General features: G+C 44.7%; 1 protein-coding gene across 1 annotated transcript in view; it reads right to left on the reverse strand.

Moving 5' to 3' along the window:
* Positions 1-21715, reverse strand: part of CTSE (cathepsin E) — a 277214-nt gene that overhangs the window by 137388 nt on the left and 118111 nt on the right. Inside the window, exon 5 of the mRNA XM_082245811.1 lies at positions 9842-10041. Within this exon, the coding sequence (XP_082101937.1) occupies positions 9842-10041 (200 nt within the window). The remainder of the gene's footprint in view (positions 1-9841; positions 10042-21715) is intronic.

Raw genomic sequence — 21715 nt, forward strand, 5'->3', positions numbered from 1 at the left:
ACCTTGGGTGGCCACGCCCCACCCTAAAATACTCCAGCAAAACTACTTTCCTGGTGCCTCCATGGCAGCATACCAATGATAGAGCTCCGCCTCGACTCCTCCCTCAGGACTAGTGCATAGCATAAAAGACAAGTAGGTCCCTTCCCCCAGCATTCTCCTTTTTTCCTCATACCTCTGGAACTGGTGAAGAGTTAGCAGTATGTCCCTACCTCTGCCTTACTTAGTTTGGCAGCTTCCGCTGGGTTCAGCCTCTCCCAGACGCAGTCCCTGCTCTTGGGTCGCTCATAGCACTAATAAGGCAGGGAACCCCTTCTGTGGATCTTTTGGGGTCAAAAGCAGAGTTTCCTCATAGGAACGCAGTCTGCAGTTTCTGAAAAATTATGGATGAGTCTTGACTTCAACAGCCGGGTCAGTGTTGCATGGATGCATGGAATAACCTTCCTGCAGAAGTGGTAGCTGCAAATACAGTGAAGGAGTTTAAGCATGCATGGGATAGGCATAAGGCTATCCTTCATATAAGATAGGGCCAGGGACTATTCATAGGATTCAGATATATTGGGCAGACTAGATGGGCCAAATGGTTCTTATCTGCTGACACATTCTATGTTTCTATATGTTTAAGTGTTCCCCTTTATTTTATCTGTTTCATTTATATATTTCACTGGTTTCTCTAAGGCTACTGTATGTGTTATCAATGTCTTATTTTCCATTTCTCCCCTTTTTTCAGGTTACTGTCGCTAGATGATGTTATTAGTTAGGCATATTTTGTTATTTTTTTTCTTCCTTATATTCTAGTAGTAATGTGTTTTTTTAGGGGTTTGTCCTTTTTCCCAAAAAGTTACCTCTTAAGCTGGATGCACACTGTGCAGCTTTTGTTGGATTTCCTTTAGATTTGCCTTTTCTGTGTGGTGCAGGGGCCTGCCTGATTGCATGCAGGTTGGGGGTGTTTAGGTTTGGCCTCATGTTATATGGTTTTGGTAGGTCTGGAGGAAAAAGTCTGAAGAAAGTTGTATAGTGTGTTAGTCGCCGGCCATGTTTGTTGGGGGAAAGCAGTACTCGCTTTCCCTAAAGCAATCAAAGTAAACTATGAGCAGCAGTTTTGTCCATTAGGCTCTCCCTTTCCCTAATTAAAGATATATATGAGGAGGCATCTTGCTCATATGAGTGGGATCTGCCTCTATGAGAAGGCCTTCAAGTGCTCCTTTCCCTGCCCTTAGGTAAAGCAAATTTTTATTTAAAATCTGTACAAGTATATCTGTGGGTATAGTTGTGCAGCTATGTGTGTATATGTATGTATATATGTATATGTATGTATATGTGTGTATGTGTGTGTGTGTATATATATGTGTGTATGTGTGTGTGTGTGTATATATATGTGTGTATGTGTATGTGTATATGTATATATATATATATATATATATATGTGTATATATATGTGTGTATATGTATATATAGTTTTATTCCCCTTCTCTTTTCTTTTTCTTCATCCCTATTGTCTTTAAAAAAAAAAATGGGGATTTTTTCTCTTTCTCTCTCTCTCTCTTTTTCCCTTAGCTGACCCTGCTGCTTGTAAGTCATCATGAGTCGCTCATCTCGTGCACAAGATCCTCACACTCCTGATAGGTATGGGACCAACTTTACGTGAGTATTTAAAAAAAAAAAAAAAAGAGAGCATATGTCTTTGAGTGATGGCAATTTCCCTCTCTCACCAGCCCCGCCCATTCCAAAAGGTCGGAGAGATCTTCGAGACATCGAGATGACGAGAGTCCATATAGATCCGGATCCTCACAACATAGATCTGGAAGATCAAGATCAAGGAGGCGGGACTATTCCCCATCTCCCCCTCATCATACTTCCAGAAAGAAGTGTTGGGCTTGTGGCGCAAATCCCCTCCCGGATAAATTAGTCTGCAAGGACTGCTTGAGAGATTATGCGGCCAATCGGGAGCAAGAAAGCAAACAAGTAGTAGACTTGATGAAACAGACAGTTAAGGATTCGATTTCAGAACTAGCATCGGCTCCGGCCCAATCTGTGTCCGAATCTTCTGCTCATGTTCCAGATACCGAAAGGCCAGGTCCCTCCCCAACTATTACTCCTGTGCATCCGGCAGAGCATCCAGCCAGGGAGTCAGACTCTGACGAATCTTCAGATGAGGGGGATCCATCTGGGTTCCAATATTCCTTGGTTCAGCCCTTCATTCAGGCGGTCAAAGAAGCTATTGCCTGGGAGGAAGTGGAAGATCCCGCCCCTCAAAAATCCAAATCCTACTTTCCATTCCTTAAAAGGAAACAGATCTATTTCCCTTTAATGGGAGAAATTAAGGAGGTCATTGATAATGAATGGCAGAAAACAGATAAGAAATTTTCGGTGGGACGTATGAACAAGCTATACCCTTTGGCTGAACAGGATATGCATTCCTTAGCCTCTATGCCAGTTGTAGATGCAGCAGTGGTCCGCCTGGCAAAGAACGTTACATTACCTATGGAGGACTCTACTTCCTTCAAGGATCCTTTAGACAGAAGGATTGACTCGGACCTACGAAATTCTTATCTGGCAGCAGGTGCAGCTTGCAGACCAGCAATTGCCCTTACCTCGGTTTCCACCGCTATTAGGTCTTGGACAGGAAACATCGAGACTGCCTTACGTCAGGACGTCCCAAAGGAGGACATAATCAAAGCCCTGGAAGAGCTCAAGGTTTCGGCAGATTTTGTGGGAGAAGCGGCAATTGATACCATCCGCTGCTCAGCCAGAGCTATGCTCCATTCTGTGATGGCAAAAAGAGCTTTATGGCTTAAACCATGGATAGCCGATCTTGCATCCAAACAGAACTGGTGCAAGATTCCATTTGACGGGAAAAATTTGTTTGGGGAACAACTAAATACAGCCATCTCGAGAGTGTCGGGCGGAAAATCGGGCATGCTTCCACAAGACAGAAGGGCTCGCAAGTCAAGGCCATTTACAGCAAGATTCTGTCCATCTAATGTGCGGGATTACAGACAGCCAAACAGGCCAGAGAGGGCAGGAGACCCTGGAGAGGCACTCAAGCTTCCTTCCTGAATTCCAGAAAAAATAAAGTCCTTACCGCTCCCCAAGAGGCGCCAAAACCTTTTTGACGCCAACTTAGCCTTGTCCCTCCCAGTGGGGGCCAGGCTAAAACTATTTTTTTTTTCAATCTGGGCAAGCCACTGCCAGGATCCTTGGGTTCTATCGACTATTCGTTGGGTCCATTTTTGGAGTTTTTTGGGTCACCCTCCTCAAGATTCGTTCCAACAGACAACGTGGCCGACCTCCCATCAAAAGGCACAAGCACTGTCTCATTTCCTGACATTTCTCCAGCTTCAGAAAGCGGCAGTTCCTGTTCCCTCGGAAGAGCGCTTCAAGGGATTCTATTCTACCCTTTTTCTGGTCCCAAAGAAAACAGGAGGTTGGAGACCTGTTATAGACCTAAAGAAGCTAAATCGACACATTCTTCTCAAAGTTCAAAATGGAGTCCCTGCAAACGATTATCCATGCCATCCAGCCAGGGGACTGGATGATCTCTATAGATCTGCAGGATGCGTATTTGCATGTCCCAATTCTCCCCTCTTTCCAAAAATACGCATTGTGGGACAATGCAGTGCAGTGGGACAATGCACCTCCAATTCCAAGCCCTTCCCTTCGGCTTGTCCACCTCTCCGCGAGTTTTCACAAAGATACTGATCTCATCCTTGGCTCCACTTCGAGAAAGAGGTCTAAGAGTCTACCACTATTTAGACGATATCTTGCTTCTGGCCTCCAACCCAAACCAGCTCATAGTCCACAAGGAAATGTTAATGCAGGAATTAACGGAAATGGGATGGTTGATAAACCTACAGAAGAGCCAGTTAATAACTACTCAAGAGATGATTTATCTGGGCGCCTTATTCAACATGAAACAAAGTTCAGTTTCGTTGCCTACTCAGAAGAGGGAAGCCATTATTCAATGCATGAGTCTAATAGGCACTATGTCGGCCTGCATCCCTTTAGTCCCCTGGTGTCATTGGCATCTGAGGCATTTCCAAGTAGCCTTTCTGGCACAGTGGAAGAGACTACATCTTTCCCAAAAGATTAGTCTGTCAGCGTCAACAATCAGAAGCCTACACTGGTGGACAGACGCAACAAATCTTTCCAAATTGCATCACCTCGGCTCTCCCTCATGGATCACAATTACGTCCGATGCCAGCGGACAGGGCTGGGGAGCCCATTGTGGGGAGACAAGGGTACAGGGAAGGTGGCCTTTCCCTACCAACGGGATTGTTTCGAATATACTAGAAATCAGAGCGGTTTTCCAAGCACTGTTAGCCTTGACTTCCATCATCAAAGGTCAGAGAGTGTTACTGCATCTGGACAACAGAACAGCAGTGTCTTATCTTCAGAGACAAGGGGGCACACACAGCAGATCCCTTCTCAGGGAAGTGGAGCCAATACTCTTATGGGCAGAGAAGAATCTCCTCGGCCTGAAAGCTGTGTATCTTCCAGGCACTTTGAATATGGAAGCAGATATGCTGTCCAGGAACTTCACGGACAGCAACGAGTGGTCTCTACACCCCCACATCTTCCAGCAGATAGTCAATCTCTGGGACTATCCTCAGGTAGATTTGTTTGCCTCTCCGAGCAACAACAAGTTGACCCGTTTCTTCTCCCGCTTTCCTCACCCATCGGCCGAAGCAGTGGACGCTCTGGTATGCCCATGGGTCTTCAAGACGGCTTATGCCTTTCCACCTCGCCCACTGATTGCGAGTTTTCTCTCAAGACTTCTGAAGGAAGAAGTCCAAGTCTTGGCAATACTACCCTATTGGCCGAAGAGACCATGGTTCCCTCTAGCCATGTATCTCAGCCTGGAACCGCAGACGAGGATCCCCTCCTTTCCTCACCTGTTATCCCAAGGCAGGATGTTTCACCCGAATCCCCACAAGATGGACCTTCGGGTTTGGAAGCTGAAAGGCAGAGGTTTGAAACCTTAGGCTGCTCCGCAGAGGTCATCTCTACCCTTCTAGGAGCGAGAGCCTACCACAAACGCAGTTTACAATAAAATCTGGAACAAGTTTCAAACCTTTGCTTCTGGAAAAGGATTCAACCCGATCTCTCCTTCTACGATTGACGTCCTCAGTTTTTTACAGACGGGTCTAGATTTGGGTCTTGGTCTGAGCTCCCTAAAGGTTCAGGTAGCAGCAATATCGGCCGCATCCAATAGAAGATGGGCAGAAGACCCCTTAAGTAGTGACCTTTCTGAGAGGAGTATTAAAAATCCGCCCTCCGGCCAGGCGCTCCTTTCCAAAATGGGATCTTTCATTCATTTTGGAGGTCCTCTCAGATCAGCCGTTTGCCCCAGTAGAGCAAATTTCACTTTGGAATCTTACATTAAAAACGGTCTTCCTCTTAGCCATAACATCTGGGAAGAGAATTTCGGAACTCCACTCACTTGGAATTGGTGAGGAAAACATTTCCTTTTTCCCGGATAGGGTGGAACTCCGTCCGATTCATGGCTTTGTCCCCAAAGTGGCGTCATCAGTTTTCCTAAGAGAACCCTGGGCATTGCCAGTTTTTACTGACATGGATTCCGATACTTACCACAAATTAGACATCGCCAGAGTGCTGAAAGCCTACTTGGCTGCCACCAAATCTTTTAGGATATCGGAAAGACTGTTCATCATCCCTCACGGGAAAAATAGAGGGGAAGAGGCCACTAGCAGAACTCTAGCCTCCTGGGTAGTGAAGCTAATCAAAAAAACGTACATATCCAAGAAGTTGGTGCCTCCAACACAGGTGAAAGCTCATTCCACGAGGGCTGTAGCAGCATCTTGGGCAGCTAGGGCCAACATCTCCTTGGAGACGGTATGCAGGGCAGCATCCTGGTCTTCTCGCCATACTTTCATCTGGCATTACAGAATTGATCCAGGATCCCTTACAACTGTAAACTTTGGAAGAAGGGCACTAAACTCGGCCATGTCCTCTGTCTGAATAAAATTAATTTTTTTGTGTGCATTATCCCACCCGTGTCAGCTATTTATTTATCATTGGTATGCTGCCATGGAGGCACCAGGAAAACGGAAAATTGTATCATACTTACCGTAATTTTCCTTTCCTGGTGCCTATCCATGGCAGCATACACTCCCACCCTCGGTATTCTAAATTACAGGAGAATGCTGGGGGAAGGGACCTTCTTGTCTTTTATGCTATGCGCTAGTCATGAGGGAGGAGTCAAGGTGGAGCTCTATCATTGGTATGCTGCCATGGATAGGCACCAGGAAAGGAAAATTACGGTAAGTATGATACAATTTTCAGTTTTTAAGTATCAATTTTCTGGGTATTTAACTTCTGACACCAAGTGAAAAGTCATCATACCTTTGTTACCTCTATCTTATTTACTAAAACTCCTTATGGACCTGTGCTGGGGAGTGGGAGCAAAGGTGTTAACACACATGCTCTTGAGACTGACTCAAGAGGGGTTATTGTGTAGGGCTGGACACTGAGGGGTTAACATATAAACTCTTTGATATATATATATATATATATATATATATATATATATATATATATATATATATATATATATATATATATATATATATATATATATAATTTGATATAGGTTATTTGCAAAGACTTTGTCATAAATGCTGGAAACATGTGGAGGTGGCAGACAGGTACACAAACATGTTGTAAGTGCCAGGAGTTTTGGTGGGGAATTTTTAAATCAGTCATTATGACCACTATAGGACTGGGGCTGTAGAGCTTTTCGGATGGGTGTACTGAAAAAATTTGAGAGGTTAACTCACATGCTGGGGAACGGAGGAACTGTGGCACATATGCTGCAAATGTCCATAATGGCTGCCATTGCATGCACAGGCCCTGTTTATACCTGTATATTACCAGGAAATAGTGTAAGGAATTCTTCCAGTTTAACAAGCAAGCCCACTTCTGCTAGTATTTATGCATGTTAACTACTTCTGGACTGGAAGATTTTCCCCCTTAATGACCAGGCCATATTTTGCGATTTGACACTTTGTTACTTTAATGGACAATTGCGCGGTCGTGCAACACTGTACCAAAATAAAATTTATGTCCTTTTTTCCCACAAATAGAGCTTTCTTTTGGTGGTATTTGATCACCTTTGCGATTTTTATTTTTTGTGCTATAAACAAAAACAGAGCGACAATTTTGAAAAAAAAACATAAACATATTTTTCATTTTTTGCTATATAACATTCTCAAAAAAAAAAACTTAAAAACCAAAATTCCCATTTTAGGCCAATTTATTTTCTGCTACATATTTTTGTTAAAAAAAAACAATAAGCGTATTTTGATTGGTTTGCGCAAAAGTTATCGCGTCTACTAACTACGGGAAAGATTTATGTCATTTATATTGTTTTTCTTTACTAGTAATGGTGGCGATCTGTGATTTTTTGCGGGACTGCGACAATGTGGCGGACAAATCGGACCCCTAACTGACATTTTTGACACTTTTGGGGGGGTACCAGTGACATTACTACAGTAATCAGTGCTAAAAATATGCACTGTTACTGCAATAATGACATTGGCAGGGAAGGGGTTAACCTTGTGGGTGATCAAGGGGTTAAACGTGAGCCTAGGGGAGTGATTCTAGCTGTGGGGGGGCATGGCTTGTGAAATTTAGAGATGAAAGTGACCAGCACTATGGAGTGTGCAAAGTAAATAGATTCGTAAGAGATTCAGGTGTTAGCTGCCACCAACCAACCTCTGAATGACAGAGTTCAAAACAGAGATAGGTGTAAAGGGAGTTGGAAAACGGCACTACCTGTTAGACCTATATATTCAAGTGTCTTAAAGATAGTGCATTCATAAAGAATAATAAATAAATACTTAAAATTAAAAAATATATTTGTATATTAATGTGCGGGAGGAATGTTCAATGTTCAAATAAATGTGATTGGAACAATAAATAAATAAAAGTGCACAAATAAATATGAATCTATTAATAAAGTGCTAATAGTGCCTAATTCCGTGCAAAAAAGATTCTACAAACAACCCCAAATTTGGGTAATCACTATATATATTGAGTCTTTATATTAAATATTTTTTCTTCATGGTGCTCAATAAGTGCTGGTGCAAAAGACAGTGCAGGTAGTGAGGGTGTATGTACCTGTGTTGGCCACTAGGTACCGCACACACCCTATATAGCCTCTAAAGTAGTTATGGTAGGCAGCTATCAAGTAAAGGGAATCCAGGGGTTTCCGTTCATATAACTGAGCAGGTGGTTCGGGGGTGAAGCGATCATCCAACCTAAATGCTCCAATGAAAAAGAAAAAACCCCATAGTGCAGTATGTAAACCATTAAGCGCTAAAAGTATATAGACTCACGCTTTGGCTGTAATGGCTGTATCGGAACAGTGTAGACGCCGGGATAGCTTCCGCGTTCCACTGCTCAGACTCCAAAGACCGGAAGTGACGTTGGACGTAAACGCCATCCTACGCGTTTCGTCATAGGACGTCTGCTGGAGTGGCCTTTTTAGGACACTTGAATATATAGGTTTAACAGGTAGCGCCGTTTTCCAACTCCCTTTACACCTATCTCTATGGCTTGTGAGATGATCACAGAGACCTGCGATCCTATATAGCAGGATCACAGGGGCTCTGTGATCATTCCAGAGAGAGGAATGGTCAGCTGTGTTTACAACAGCTGACTGTTCTTCTCTCTCAGCGGGGAACGATCGTGGGTGTCAGGCTGCAAGCGGAGCTGACTGCCCCATCCATCGGTGTACCCGCTGCCGAGTGGGGATGGGAGCACACCCCCTAGCTGCAGGCACGCGACCGACGTAGGTCTATGTTGGTTCGCGCAGGAGAGCTGCACTGTAGCAGTAAATAAGTGGCAGGCGGTCGGGAACCAGTTAAATGAACAATCTTAAAATGGATTGTGAGAAATAACAATGAACATAGCTTAGTAAATTAATGCCATGCAGTGTTCCAAAATTTATTTATAGATATACAATAAACTTAAAGTGGTTGTAAAGCCAGAAGTTTTTTTTTTTTAAATTTTAATGCATTCTATGCATTAAGATAAAAAGCCTTCTGTGTGCAGCAGCCCCCCCTCAGCCCTTCTAATACTTATCTGAGCCCCCTCTCGATCCAGCAATGTCTACGAGTGCCTTGGCTGTCCAGGACTCTCCCTCCTGATTGGCCGAGACACAACAGCAGCGCCATTGGCTCCCAAAAAGTTAGCCAATAAGGATAGAGAGGGGGCGGGGCTGAACCGAAGCTCCGTGTCTGAATACATACTATTCTTTCTGCTTGCTGTGGGGGAGGGACCAGGAGAGCCAAAGCAGGACCTGAGAAGAGGAGGATCTAGTCTGCCCTGTGCAAAGCCACTTTCTCAGAGCATGTAAGTATAACATGTTTGTTATTGTTATAGAAAAAAAACAAGACTTTACATTCACTTTTAGGCCCTGTTCACACTGGGGCGATCCGACTTGCCGGGACGACCTCATAGGTTGCGGCACGCTGCTCGCACCGCGACCTCGGAGCGGCTGGCACGGACTTCATAACATTGAAGTCTATGCAGGTCGCTCCGGGTCACCCCAAAGAAGCTCCGGACCCTTTTTCTAAGTCGGAGCGACTTGTGTCGCTCCTATTAGAACGGGTCCACAGCTTCTCTATGGCAGGCGACCTACGGCGTGGTCGCCTGACAGGTCGCCCCAGTGTGAACGGGGACTAAAGATAGTACTACTGATTCACAAACAACAATAAAAAAAATTGATAAAATGTATATAAAAATGATACAGTATTACCTACAACTTTCATCTGCAGGGGATAAATATTAGGGCTGTAATATAATACATTAAAAATACCTGTTCATGTAGACTCCAAATAAAGGTAACTCCACTAGGTTTTGTGCAATCATATTGTCAAACACTGGAATGCAGTTATCAACAGCCAGGTTGGGGTATGCCAATCCCAAAATACCATCAAAATTTGAATCTTGGAAAGTGCTTCCAGGCTCTGATACACTTTCTGCAAATGTCTGGCTTTGTACAGTTATACCTTGAACCTATATGTAACAAACAGAGAGAAAGGAGAAAATATTTTGTAGGTGAAATAGAAATATTTATAACCAGTAATAGATGTTGCTGATATCATGCCACTAACTTTCCTAATTTAAATAGCTATTCATGGACATCTTTTCAGATGTGACAAGTGATCAGATTATAAAAAAAAGTGTTTAAAAAACTTATCATTTTTCTTTCCTGGCCTCCACTTATGTTAGCATACCCATTAAGTCAGCTCTGTTCCATTGGACTCTTCAATACACTGCCTTCCTAGCCCATTAAAAACGAACCCTAAATTTTCCCATATGGCTCAAGATAGAACACCTAGGGAGGTTGTATGATGACTTGAGTAGAAGCTAGGAAAGAAAAATTCCAGTAACTATCAAAACAAAATGTCTGTATTCCTGGCCTTATGTCAGTATACCCACAGGATTGAGCTAGAAAAAATAAAAAATAAACAGGGAGAGAAGACAGCCAAACACACACAAAAGAGGCTTGCAGAAACATAATGTATTTCAAGGTGTTGGCTGACAACAACACACAAACCAAAAGAACCTGAAGAGGATGAGAAAACATCCAGGCGATCGTTAGAAAGAATGAAGAGGGAACCTTCCTTTCGAAACGACTTACAAATACGCCTGTGCAGAGGTGCAGCGTTTTGCTGCAGCATTAAACCAGTGTTGGGGGTAACGAGTTACAAAGTAACGGATTACAGTAACTACATTACTTTTTTTGGTAACTAAGTAATGTAACTAGTTACAATACTAATATTGGTAACTACACTACTTTACTAGGCTATAGGAGGTAACTACACTACTTTACTAGGCTATAGGAACACGCTTTCCTGCGTTACCCAAGCCGTGCGATACAATCGTTATTTGGAAGAATAGAGAGGGATGAAGTTTATGAATTTTTGTTGCACTTTATGTTTTATTCTGTTTTTTCAGCTTTTGTTCTCATGTTTCCCAAAGCCTGTGTTTATACAATAAACTCTATGCTGAAAAAGTGTCATGTATCTTCTTCTACACGGTCAATTAAGAAAGAGGAAGGTAAAGTAATAAGTATTGAAGTTACTTTTCAAATGCAGTAACTAGTAAAGTAATCTCGTTACAATTTACAGAAGTAACTAGTAAATAGTAACTAGTTACATTTTTTGAGTAACTACCCCAACACTGCATTAAACACACAGAGTCTGGTGGCAAGGAACAGAACTTGTATTAATGCAGAATCCAGTAATTCTCAACAAACCCACTGGAAAGGCACTCAAGGCAAATAACAGCAATGTGTAGAAGAGCAGGTCTCAGATATGCAGACAGCATCTGTCTTGAGGGTCAGAATGTGACCTGGCCGGTCTGAGCACAAATGGGGAGGTCTCCAGAAAGATGGCATGTCCCTATCCTTTTCCTATTCATCTGCAGCCACTCCCTGCTGCTAACCACTGTCCCTGTCAGACGGGTGACCTGTTCCTACCCACATGTGAAATGTGTGCCAAGCCTGGAAGCTATGGCTTTAAAAAGGTTCTGCCTGACCCAAGATGGCTGCTAGAGTCAAATGGGGTGACAGCAAACAATCTGATAGCTTTCCCAGGACCACGGAAACCATGGAACCATGTTCCTCTTGATTTCCCCTCCCCCTGAAATGCTGCTGCGATTGAATACCACCTGCAATGGAGAAAGTAGACTACACCTGCCTACTTCAACCTTTAGCAAGGTCAACCTTTATCCTTGAAAAAAGTATAATATGGCTTCTTTGCCTAAAAATGCTGATAACTTTGGCACTCTTTTTTGCATAGGACATTAGTCTGAAAAAAGAAGCTTTTGTAAAGCTGTATAGAACCAAGGATCTCATGGCTGTCTTCATAAATTGCATTACAAGAGGGCTGAAAACCCACTTGACCTCTGTAAGCCTGAAAGACAAAACAATTGCTGATAACCAAGACTAACATCTAGGGCTATCTGTAGAAACTCTAGCACTTATGGTGTGGATCAGAATCTGCTGTGGACTCAAAGAACTTTAATAATATAAAGCTGAGTAAATCTACTGTATATGGGGGTCTGAAAAATTTATTCTCTATGTACCATATACACAGTGGGTATGGAAAGTATTCAGACCCCCTTAAATTTTTCACTCTTTGTTATATTGCAGCCATTTGCTAAAATCATTTAGGTTCATTCTTCTTCCTCATGAATGTACACATAGCACCCCATACTGACAGAAAAACACAGAATTGTTGACATTGTTGCAGATTTATTAAAAAAGAAAAACTGAAATATCACATGGTCCTAAGTATTCAGACCCTTTGCTGTGACACTCATATATTTAACTCAGGTGCTTTCCATTTCTTCTGATCATCCTTGAGATGGTTCTACACCTTCATTTGAGTCCAGCTGTGTTTGATTATACTGATTGGACTTGATTAGGAAAGCCACACACCTGTCAATATAAGACCTTCCAGATCACAATGCATGTCAGAGCAAATGAGAATCATGAGGTCAAAGGAACTGCCTGAAGAGCTCAGAGACAGAATTGGGGCAAGGCACAGATCTGGCCAAGGTTACAAAAAGATTTCTGCTGCACTTAAGGTTCCTAAGAGCACAGTGGCCTCCATAATCCTCAAATGGAAGACGTTTGGGACGACCAGAACCCTTCCTAGAGCTGGCTGTCCTGCCAAACTGAGCTATCGGGGGAGAAGAGCCTTGGTGAGAGAGGTAAAGAAGAACCCAAAGATCACTGTGGCTGAGCTCCAGAGATGCAGTCAGGAGATGGGAGAAAGTTGTAGAAAGTCAACCATCACTGCAGCCCTCCACCAGTCAGGGCTTTATGGCAGAGTGGCCCGACGGAAGCCTCTCCTCAGTGTAAGACACATGAAAGCCCGCATGGAGTTTGCTAAAAAACACCTGAAGGACTCCAAGATGGTGAGAAATAAGATTCTCTGGTCTGATGAGACCAAAATAGAACTTTTTGGCCTTAATTCTAAGCGGTATGTGTGGAGAAAACCAGGCACTGCTCATCACCTGTCCAATACAGTCCCAACAGTGAAGCATGGTGGTGGCAGCATCATGCTGTGGGGGTGTTTTTCAGCTGCAGGGACAGGACGACTGGTTGCAATCGAGGGAAAGATGAATGCGGCCAAGTACAGGGATATCCTGGACAAAAACCTTCTCCAGAGTGCTCTGGACCTCAGACTGGGCCGAAGGTTTACCTTCCAACAAGACAATGACCCTAAGCACACAGCTAAAATAATGAAGGAGTGGCTTCACAACAACTCCGTGACTGTTCTTGAATGGCCCAGCCAGAGCCCTGACTTAAACCCAATTGAGCATCTCTGGAGAGACCTAAAAATGGCTGTCCACCAACGTTTACCATCCAACCTGACAGAACTGGAGAGGATCTGCAAGGAGGAATGGCAGAGGATCCAAAAATCCAGGTGTGAAAGACTTGTTGCATCTTTCCCAAAAATACTCCTGGCTCTATTAGATCAAAAGGGGGCTTCTACTAAATACTGAGCAAAGGGTCTGAATACTTAGGACCATGTGATATTTCAGTTTTTCTTTTTTAATAAATCAGGCAACAATGTCAACAATTCTGTGTTTTTCTGTCAGTATGGGGTGCTATGTGTACATTCACGAGGAAGAAGAATGAACTTAAATGATTTTAGCAAATGGCTGCAATATAACAAAGAGTGAAAAATTTAAGGGGGTCTGAATACTTTCCGTACCCACTGTATATTGTTACTTCTGCTTATTACTGTAATTTCATTGTAGGAGCTAATGTACATTTCTGTTAACTGTAGGAAACAAAAGTCTCAACCTGTGATGTCACTCACCGCCTGATGAAAACCAACCACCTACCTTCCTGTTTGATCAAAGAATAGACATTTGTGGTCAGAACCGGTTTGAACCAACAACTGTCATGGTGGACTGCTGCTTGTTCCCTTTTTGTGTCAGTCACATGATGTTAACGCCCATTTAACTATTAGCTTGCCATTCAGAAGATATGGACATTGATTGGATTGATTATACGATCACACCTAGATTACAACCTAGAACGAGCCTATGGTTTTCATTATATGCATATTCATTACTCTGAATTATTTAGCCTAATGTTTGTTAGTTAGAGATACTTCTCTATTTTGCTATTACACCTATTACCCTATTACACTTCTCTTTGATACACTTGATACGCCTTTCAGCAAACCCCTTCGCATTTGCCCCTACTAACCTCCCTCATCTTAAAGTGATTGTAAAGTCTTTTTTTTTTCAATCAAAATAACAAACATGTTATACTTACCTCGTCTGTTGCAGTGGTTTTGCACAGAGTGGCCTGGATCCTCCTTTTTTCCGGTCCCTCTTCTGTGCTCCTGGCCCCTCCCTTCTGTGGAGTGCCCCCACAGCAAGCAGCTTGCTATGGGGGCACCCGAGCCGAGTCACAGCTCCCTGTGTCCATTCAGACACAGAGCTGTGGCCTCACCTCACCCCCTCTTTCTCCTGATAGGCTGACTGACTTTAATTGACAGCAGAGGGAACCAATGGCACCACTTCTGTGTTTTAGCCAATCAGGAGGGAGAGTCTGGGACGGATGAAACACTCATGGACATCGCTGGACAGAGATGGGACTCAGGTAGGTATTAGGGGGGATGGGGAGGCTGCTGCACACAGAAGATTTTTTTTATCTTAATGCATAGAAAGCATTAGCATAAAATAGTCTTCTGACTTTACAACTCCTTTAGACCCCGTTCACATAGGGGCGACGCTACTTGCTGGGGCGACCTGTGAAGTCATGGTGCACAGCGTGCACCGTGGACCTCGGCGCGACATGCACGGACTTCATATCGTTGAAGTCAATGCAGGTCGCCTCCAGGTCGCCCCAAAGAAGTACAGGACCCTTTTTCTAAGTCGGAGCGACTTGTGTCGCTCCTATTAGAACGGGTCCTGTGCTAATCTATGGCAGACGACCCACCGCGACTTGTGGGTTGCCACGCTAGTGTGAACCGGGTCTTAAGCCTTACCTTTCCTCCTATTCACCACCCCCTAGAAAGGAACCTTTATTTACTAGCGTCTCAGTAGAGACTTTCCCCAACTTCCTCCAAAAACAACGACTTGCTTAAACACCTTATCCTTTAATGTTCAAGGCCTAAACTCCCCTGCTAAATGCACCAAAGCATTTCACTCTTTCGCTTCACTCTCAGCCCAGATTGTTTGTTTACAGGAGACCCACTTCTTGACTACCTCAACCCCCAAATTCTTCGGTCACCAATACCCAAAGGTTTATACTGACTCAGCCTCTACCAAACAAAAAGGTGTTCTTATTGCCTTCCACCATTGCATCCCATTCACTCTCCTGGTGGAGATCAGAGTTCAGGAAGGTCGTTACCTTTAGGGATGATCGAATGGTTCGGGTCGACCATCAGTTTGACCCGAACATTGACTGTTCGAAATTCGGCCGAATTCCGAACTTTTTGCGGAAAAAGTTCGGAATTCGGCAACCAGAACCGACCGAAATGAAATGGGACAGAAACTTGGCTTTAAAAGCCTGTGATTGGACCAGAAACATCAGTAAATGCCAATTGAGGGGGCAGGAGGATGCTAGGAATGTGACTGGAGTGACTAGGGGGTCCAGAGGCCAATCAGTAGTGAATACGCCCCCCAGTATATAACATAGCCCCGCAAAATCTCTAGCACTGTAATACAGGGGCTATGGAAGAGAGTGGAAGCATTTCGGTTACTCCTGCTGCAAAGTGTCATTTATCAATTATTAGTGTGAGGAAAGGGATATCTAGTGCAGTTAGGGTACTATATACCACTATAATTAGATTCAATAATCTAGTTTCTGTAGGGGAAGTGTTAAGTGTCAGGGTGACCGTAATGTAGTTTAGGGTGAACTGACTCTGACTGCTATGCCAGGGTGACAGAACTCATCCATGTCAGGGTGACCGCCATAAGAAAAAGATCATTTTTCTTAGAATTTTTAGTAGAGCAGGGATGTGGCTCCGATCCTTTCACACCTAGGCGTTTTTGTTTCAGGCGTTTATTAGGCTTTTTTGTGGACGTCTTTGGAGGCAGGCATGACATCTGAACTTCTGTGTAGGGGTATATATACACACACATATATGTATATATACACATACACACATATAGGTGTGAAAGTAGCGGAACCCCATCCATGCGCTAATGAAATTATTTGCAGGGATGTGGCTCCGCTCCTATCACACCTATATGTGTGTATGTGTATATATACATATATGTGTGTGTGTATATATATACCCCTATACAGAAGTTCAGATGTTATGCCTGCCTCCAAAGACGTCCAAAAAATGCCCAATAAACGCCTGCAACAACATACCTGGGTGTTTTTGTTGCAGGCGTTTATTGGGCATTTTTTGGGCGTATTTGGAGGCAGGCATAACATCTGAACTTCTGTATAGGGGTATATATACACACACACATATATGTATATATACACATACACACATATAGGTGTAATAGGAGCGGAACCCCATCCCTGCGCTAATGAAATTATTTGCAGGGATGTGGGTCCGCTCCTATCAAACCTATATGTGTGTATGTGTATATATACATATATGTGTGTGTGTATATATACCCCTATACAGAAGTTCAGATGTTATGCCTGCCTCCAAAGACGCCCAAAAAATGCCCAATAAATGCCTGCAACAACACACCTTTTATGAAGAGAGCAGAACCCTACAAGGAGACAATATGCTCATTATTTCCACCCACACAAATTGTTTTACCATATAGACCACATTTCCGTCAGTGTCAGTACCTCCCCGCTCCTACAAGCTTCGACTATGATACCTTGCCCTTGGTTCGACCAATACGTGGTCGTCACCTCCCTCTTCTCCCAGGTTCCTAGACCTACCCACCAGTCCTGGACCATCAGCTGTGGTATATTAGCTAACCTGGCCCATCGCCTAAAATGTGAAACAGCTATCAAAGACTACATAACTAACCTCTCCCCTCAGACACTTCCCCTCAACAACTTTGGTGGAGCTTTTTCCTGAGCATGATCTACGTCAGCTTATTTTTCATAATACCCAGGTCTACCGCTGGTTTCTTCCAAGTGGTCACTATTAGTGATGGACGAACATCGGCCGGGCGGTTTGCGAACGCCAGCCGCAAATTTCTCAAAAGTCCACGAACCGCGAGTTTGCGGCGAGCCCCATTGACTTTAATGGGAGGCGAACTTTAAAAACCTTTAGGTCATATTTGCAGCCACAAAAGACGTACTAGCTGTGCACAAATAGTCCCAGCACATGGACAATGTCATAACAGAAGTATTGCAATTGAAAAAGTTGCCCTAAATTTTTTATTTTTTTTTACAGAAAAAATATATATATTTTTTTCATAAATCAGCCAGAACTGACAGCAGCTGGTAAATACATTGTCTAATACATATAGGGTCCATTCACACATCTGTATAATGGGTCTGCATCCATTCCACAATTCGGCGGAACCTTTACAGACCCATTGTTTTTCATTTCCAGTCTGAAATATTAGGCATTCACAGGATAAAGAAGTAAGTGTCGGCCATTCCAGGCCCCAAAAATTAGCCCACATGCGTTTACCTGACAGCTAAGAATGTAGTATTCTGTGGCTGAAGGTACATTAGGCATTCACACAGTATACAGAAGTAAGTGTCGGCTTGTATAGGCTCCAAAAATTAGCTCACATGGGTTGAACTGACAGCAAAGAACTTCGTTTTTGATGGCTAGAGGTACAGTAGGCATTCACAGTACACAGAACCGTAAGCGTCGGCCTGTATAGGCTCCAAAATTAGCTCAATGCCTTTTATGCCGCTGTATGTAGAGAAGCCAAGGACCAGGAATTGTTGTGGGTAGATGGCGGCCTGGCGGATATTTGTGGACTGGCATGAGGAATTTCGATGAAACCTTGTCTACTGGTCACATGTGTTGAATTCCTCAGAGATCCCTGCCTCATTCATTTTTATAAATGTGAGATAGTCTACACTGTCATGAGCTAGGTGAGTGCGCTTATCGGTTACGATCCCCCCTGCTGCGCTGAACGTGCTTTCGGACAGGACACTGGACAGGGGGCAAGCCAACATTTCCATTGCAAATTGTGCAAGCTCTGGCCAGAGGTCAAGCCTGCCCACCCAGTAGTCCAGGGGTTCATCACTCCTCAGAGCGTCCACATTGGCCGTTAACCTGATGTAGTCAGATACCTGTCGGTCTAGGCGTTCCCTCATGCAGGATCCGGAGTACAGCTGTCGATGGTTCGGCTGAAAGAAGGATCTCATATCTGAAGTGACCAAGACATCTTCCAACCGCCCTCTTCTTGCAGGCGCTGTTGGATTGCTACCCGCAACTGTCTCTCTGTGACTGGAAATTCCTCTGCCAGTGCGTGGAAAAGCAGAATGCAGCATTTTCTGCAGCAAGGCCTGGAAGTGCTGCATTCTGACCGCCCTCTGTGATTGTGGTAACATTTCCGCCATTTTGTGTTTGCACCGGCTGTCTAAGTACGTTGCCACCCAGTACTGGTCCTTGGTCTTTATGAGTTTTATACGGGGGTCCCCCTTAAAACACTGCAGCATGTAGGCCCCCATTCCCACTAAACTGGAAGCGGTATAGTGGCCTGCTTCCAGCTCATCAAACAGGATAATGTCGTCCTCGTTCTCCTCCTGCCATACACGGATAACACCAGGGATCCCAGAAAGGTTTAAAGCATGCTCTTCTTGCTCCTCCTCATCCCCCCAGCACCATCCTCCTCCTCTGACTCCTCTTCAGACTCCTCTTCAGACTCCTGCTGTTGATTTGTCTCAGATGGAGTAGCACCCCCTGGGAATTCATCCAACATTGCGACTTCCTGATCTTCCTGCTCCTGCTCCTCGACGGCTTGATCAATGACACGACGCAAAGCACGCTCCAGAAAGAAGGCGTAAGGTATGATGTCACTTATGGCGCCCTGGCCGTGACTGACCAGTTTGGTGATCTCATCAAATGGCCGCAGAAGTATGCATGCGTCCCGTATGAGCAGCCACTGGCGAGGTGAAAAAAACCCAAGCTCCCCAGAACCTGTCCTGCCGCCGAGTTCGAACAGGTAGTCATTAACTGCACATTTCTACTGGAGCAGCCTATCGAGCATATGCAACGTTGAGTTCCATTGCATCGGGCAGTCACAAATAAGACGCCTGAGGGGCAGGTTGTGTCGCCGTTGAATTTCAGCAAGGCAAGCCATGGCTGTGTAAAATCTTCAGATATGGCCTGAGATTTTCCTGGCCTGCCGCAAGACGTCCTGGACCCCAGGGTATTTGCCAACTAATCGCTGCACCACCAAGTTCAGGACGTGTGCCATGCATGGCACGTGTGTTATTTTGCCCTGTTTCAGCACGCTCAGCAGATTGGCACCGTTGTCGCACACCACCTTACCAACTGACAAACTCAGCGGTCTCAGCAACTGATCTGCCTGTGAACACAAAGCTGAAAGGAGTGCAGGACCAGTGTGGCTCTTGGCTTCCAGGCACAACAGACGCAGCACAGCATGGCAATGTCTCACCTGGCATGTGGAATAGGTTCTGGGGATCTTGGGCGGCGCAGGAGAAGAGACGGTAGCAGCGGAAGAGGAGGAGTCAGCCGAGGAGGAGAGGGAGGATGGGAGGAGGAGGATAAGAAGAGGCAGGCCTGCTTGCAATCCGTGGCGGTACAACTAAATCTACACGGGTGCCACGAGTTACATGCTTAACGGCCATCAGAAGGTTCACCCAGTGGGCAGTAAAAGTGATATACCTTACCTGCCCGTGTTTACTAGACCATCTGTCTGTGGTCAGATGTATCTTGGCACCAACACTGTGTGGCAGAGATATATTCACTTGCCACTTAACATGGTCATACAGCTCTGGAATGCCCTTTTGTGAGAAATATTTCCTGCCTGGGACCTTCCATTGTGGTGTTCCAATGGCCACAAATTTACGAAAGGCCTCTGAGTCCACCAGTTGATATGGCAGTAGATGACGGGCTATCAGTTCCGACAAGCCAGCAGTCAAACGTTGGGCAAGAGGGTTATCCGGCGTCATCATTCTTTTCTGCTCCAACATTTGGACCACAGAAGCATGCCTTTTTCCAGAACAACGTGACGACGGCATCATGGAAGGTGGAATGGAGGGCAAATGTGAGGAGAGAGTAGAAGGAAAAGCAGAAGGGGCTGGACGGTGAGAGCCTGGAGTGTGGCTTTGTGGGTTCTGAAGGTGTTGCTACCACTGGGCTTGGTGATGGGAGTTTAGGTGCCTTCTTAAGACGGTTGTCCCTAGGTGAGTGATGGGCTTACCGCGACTTATGCGTTGACTGCAAAGGCTGCAGATGGCAACACTGTTGTCAGCAACGGACACATTAAAAAAAGCCTACACTGCGGAGCCATGTGCCGGCATCCTGGGAGCGCCAGATGTGACTGTACATGGTTGATGGCTCGCTCCTGATACATTTGCAGTCTGCTTTGTACCTCTTGTGCAATGCAAGTTCTGCCTGCCTCTCCTCCCTATCTGCCGATCCGTCTCTCTCTCTGAACTCCCTTCCTCTTCCTCTCTTTTGGACACCCACGTGACGTCCATAGACTCGTCATCATCTACGTCATCTTCCCCACCACTAACATTTGAGATCTCGAAGTAGGCAGCAACAGCGGGGACCCACCTCCTTGGGCTGATCTGGGTACTGTCGTCAGACTGCTGAGTGGCGGCTGTTGCTACCTCCTCTTCCTGATCCGATTCCAACAATGGCTGTGCATCGCAAACGTCTTGTGATGGATCGGAAAACAATTCCAGTGACTCAAGTAGAGGGTATGTAGTGGTGTCTTTGGGGGTGCACACAGCAGAGCGTGAAGAGGGTGCAGATAGAGAAGATGAGGAGGGTGCAGAAGAGGAAGGCTTTTGAAACTTCACAGTTAGGCTCCGGCCTACCGCTCCTGCCCTACCCCTACCACCCCTGCGTACGTCTCTGCCTCTTCCTCTGCCTGTCATGTTTTTTAATTACCCTGTGACAACAGTCTCTAGAGAATCGCAGTATATCTAGGAAAAGGTAGATAACACCCCGCTTCAATCTGTGGTATTGGGGGGCCACAGGTTTATCACAACAGTTCTACAAATAATTGGCCAGTAACTGTTGTCACTGTGTGTAGCACAGTCAACACAGCAAGAGAGGCCAAATTTTTGCAGGACTAAAATACACTCTTTGAAAAGTATATTGTTAAATAACACCGCACTTCAATATGTGCTATTGGGGGGGGGGGCACTGGTCTATCACAGCAGTTCTACAAAAAATTGGCCAGTGAGTTTGGCACTATGTGTATCAGACTTCACACAGCAAAAGAGGCAATATTGTTGCAGGACACAAATACACTTGTAAAAGTATACTCTGATAACACCCCACTTCAATATGTGCTTTTGGGGGGCCACTGGTCTATCACACCAGTTCTAAAAATAATTGGCCAGGGAGTTTGCCACTGTGTGTAGTGTTGCTGCAGAAATGCTCAGTCTCACCACCACACCTGTCACAATGCTGCACAGTGCACAACAATACTACTAATCCACTATAATATGCTTTCTACAAAGTATATTATACTGTGGATTAACCCCCTCCCCCACCCCCCACCCCCATTTTTAGTGCACTGCACAGCAATACCAAAAAATTTGAAGCCAATCTCTAACTGC

This window comes from Pelophylax lessonae, assembly GCF_965119305.1.
Source record: "Pelophylax lessonae genome assembly, chromosome: 2".
Classification (NCBI taxonomy): domain Eukaryota; kingdom Metazoa; phylum Chordata; class Amphibia; order Anura; family Ranidae; genus Pelophylax; species Pelophylax lessonae.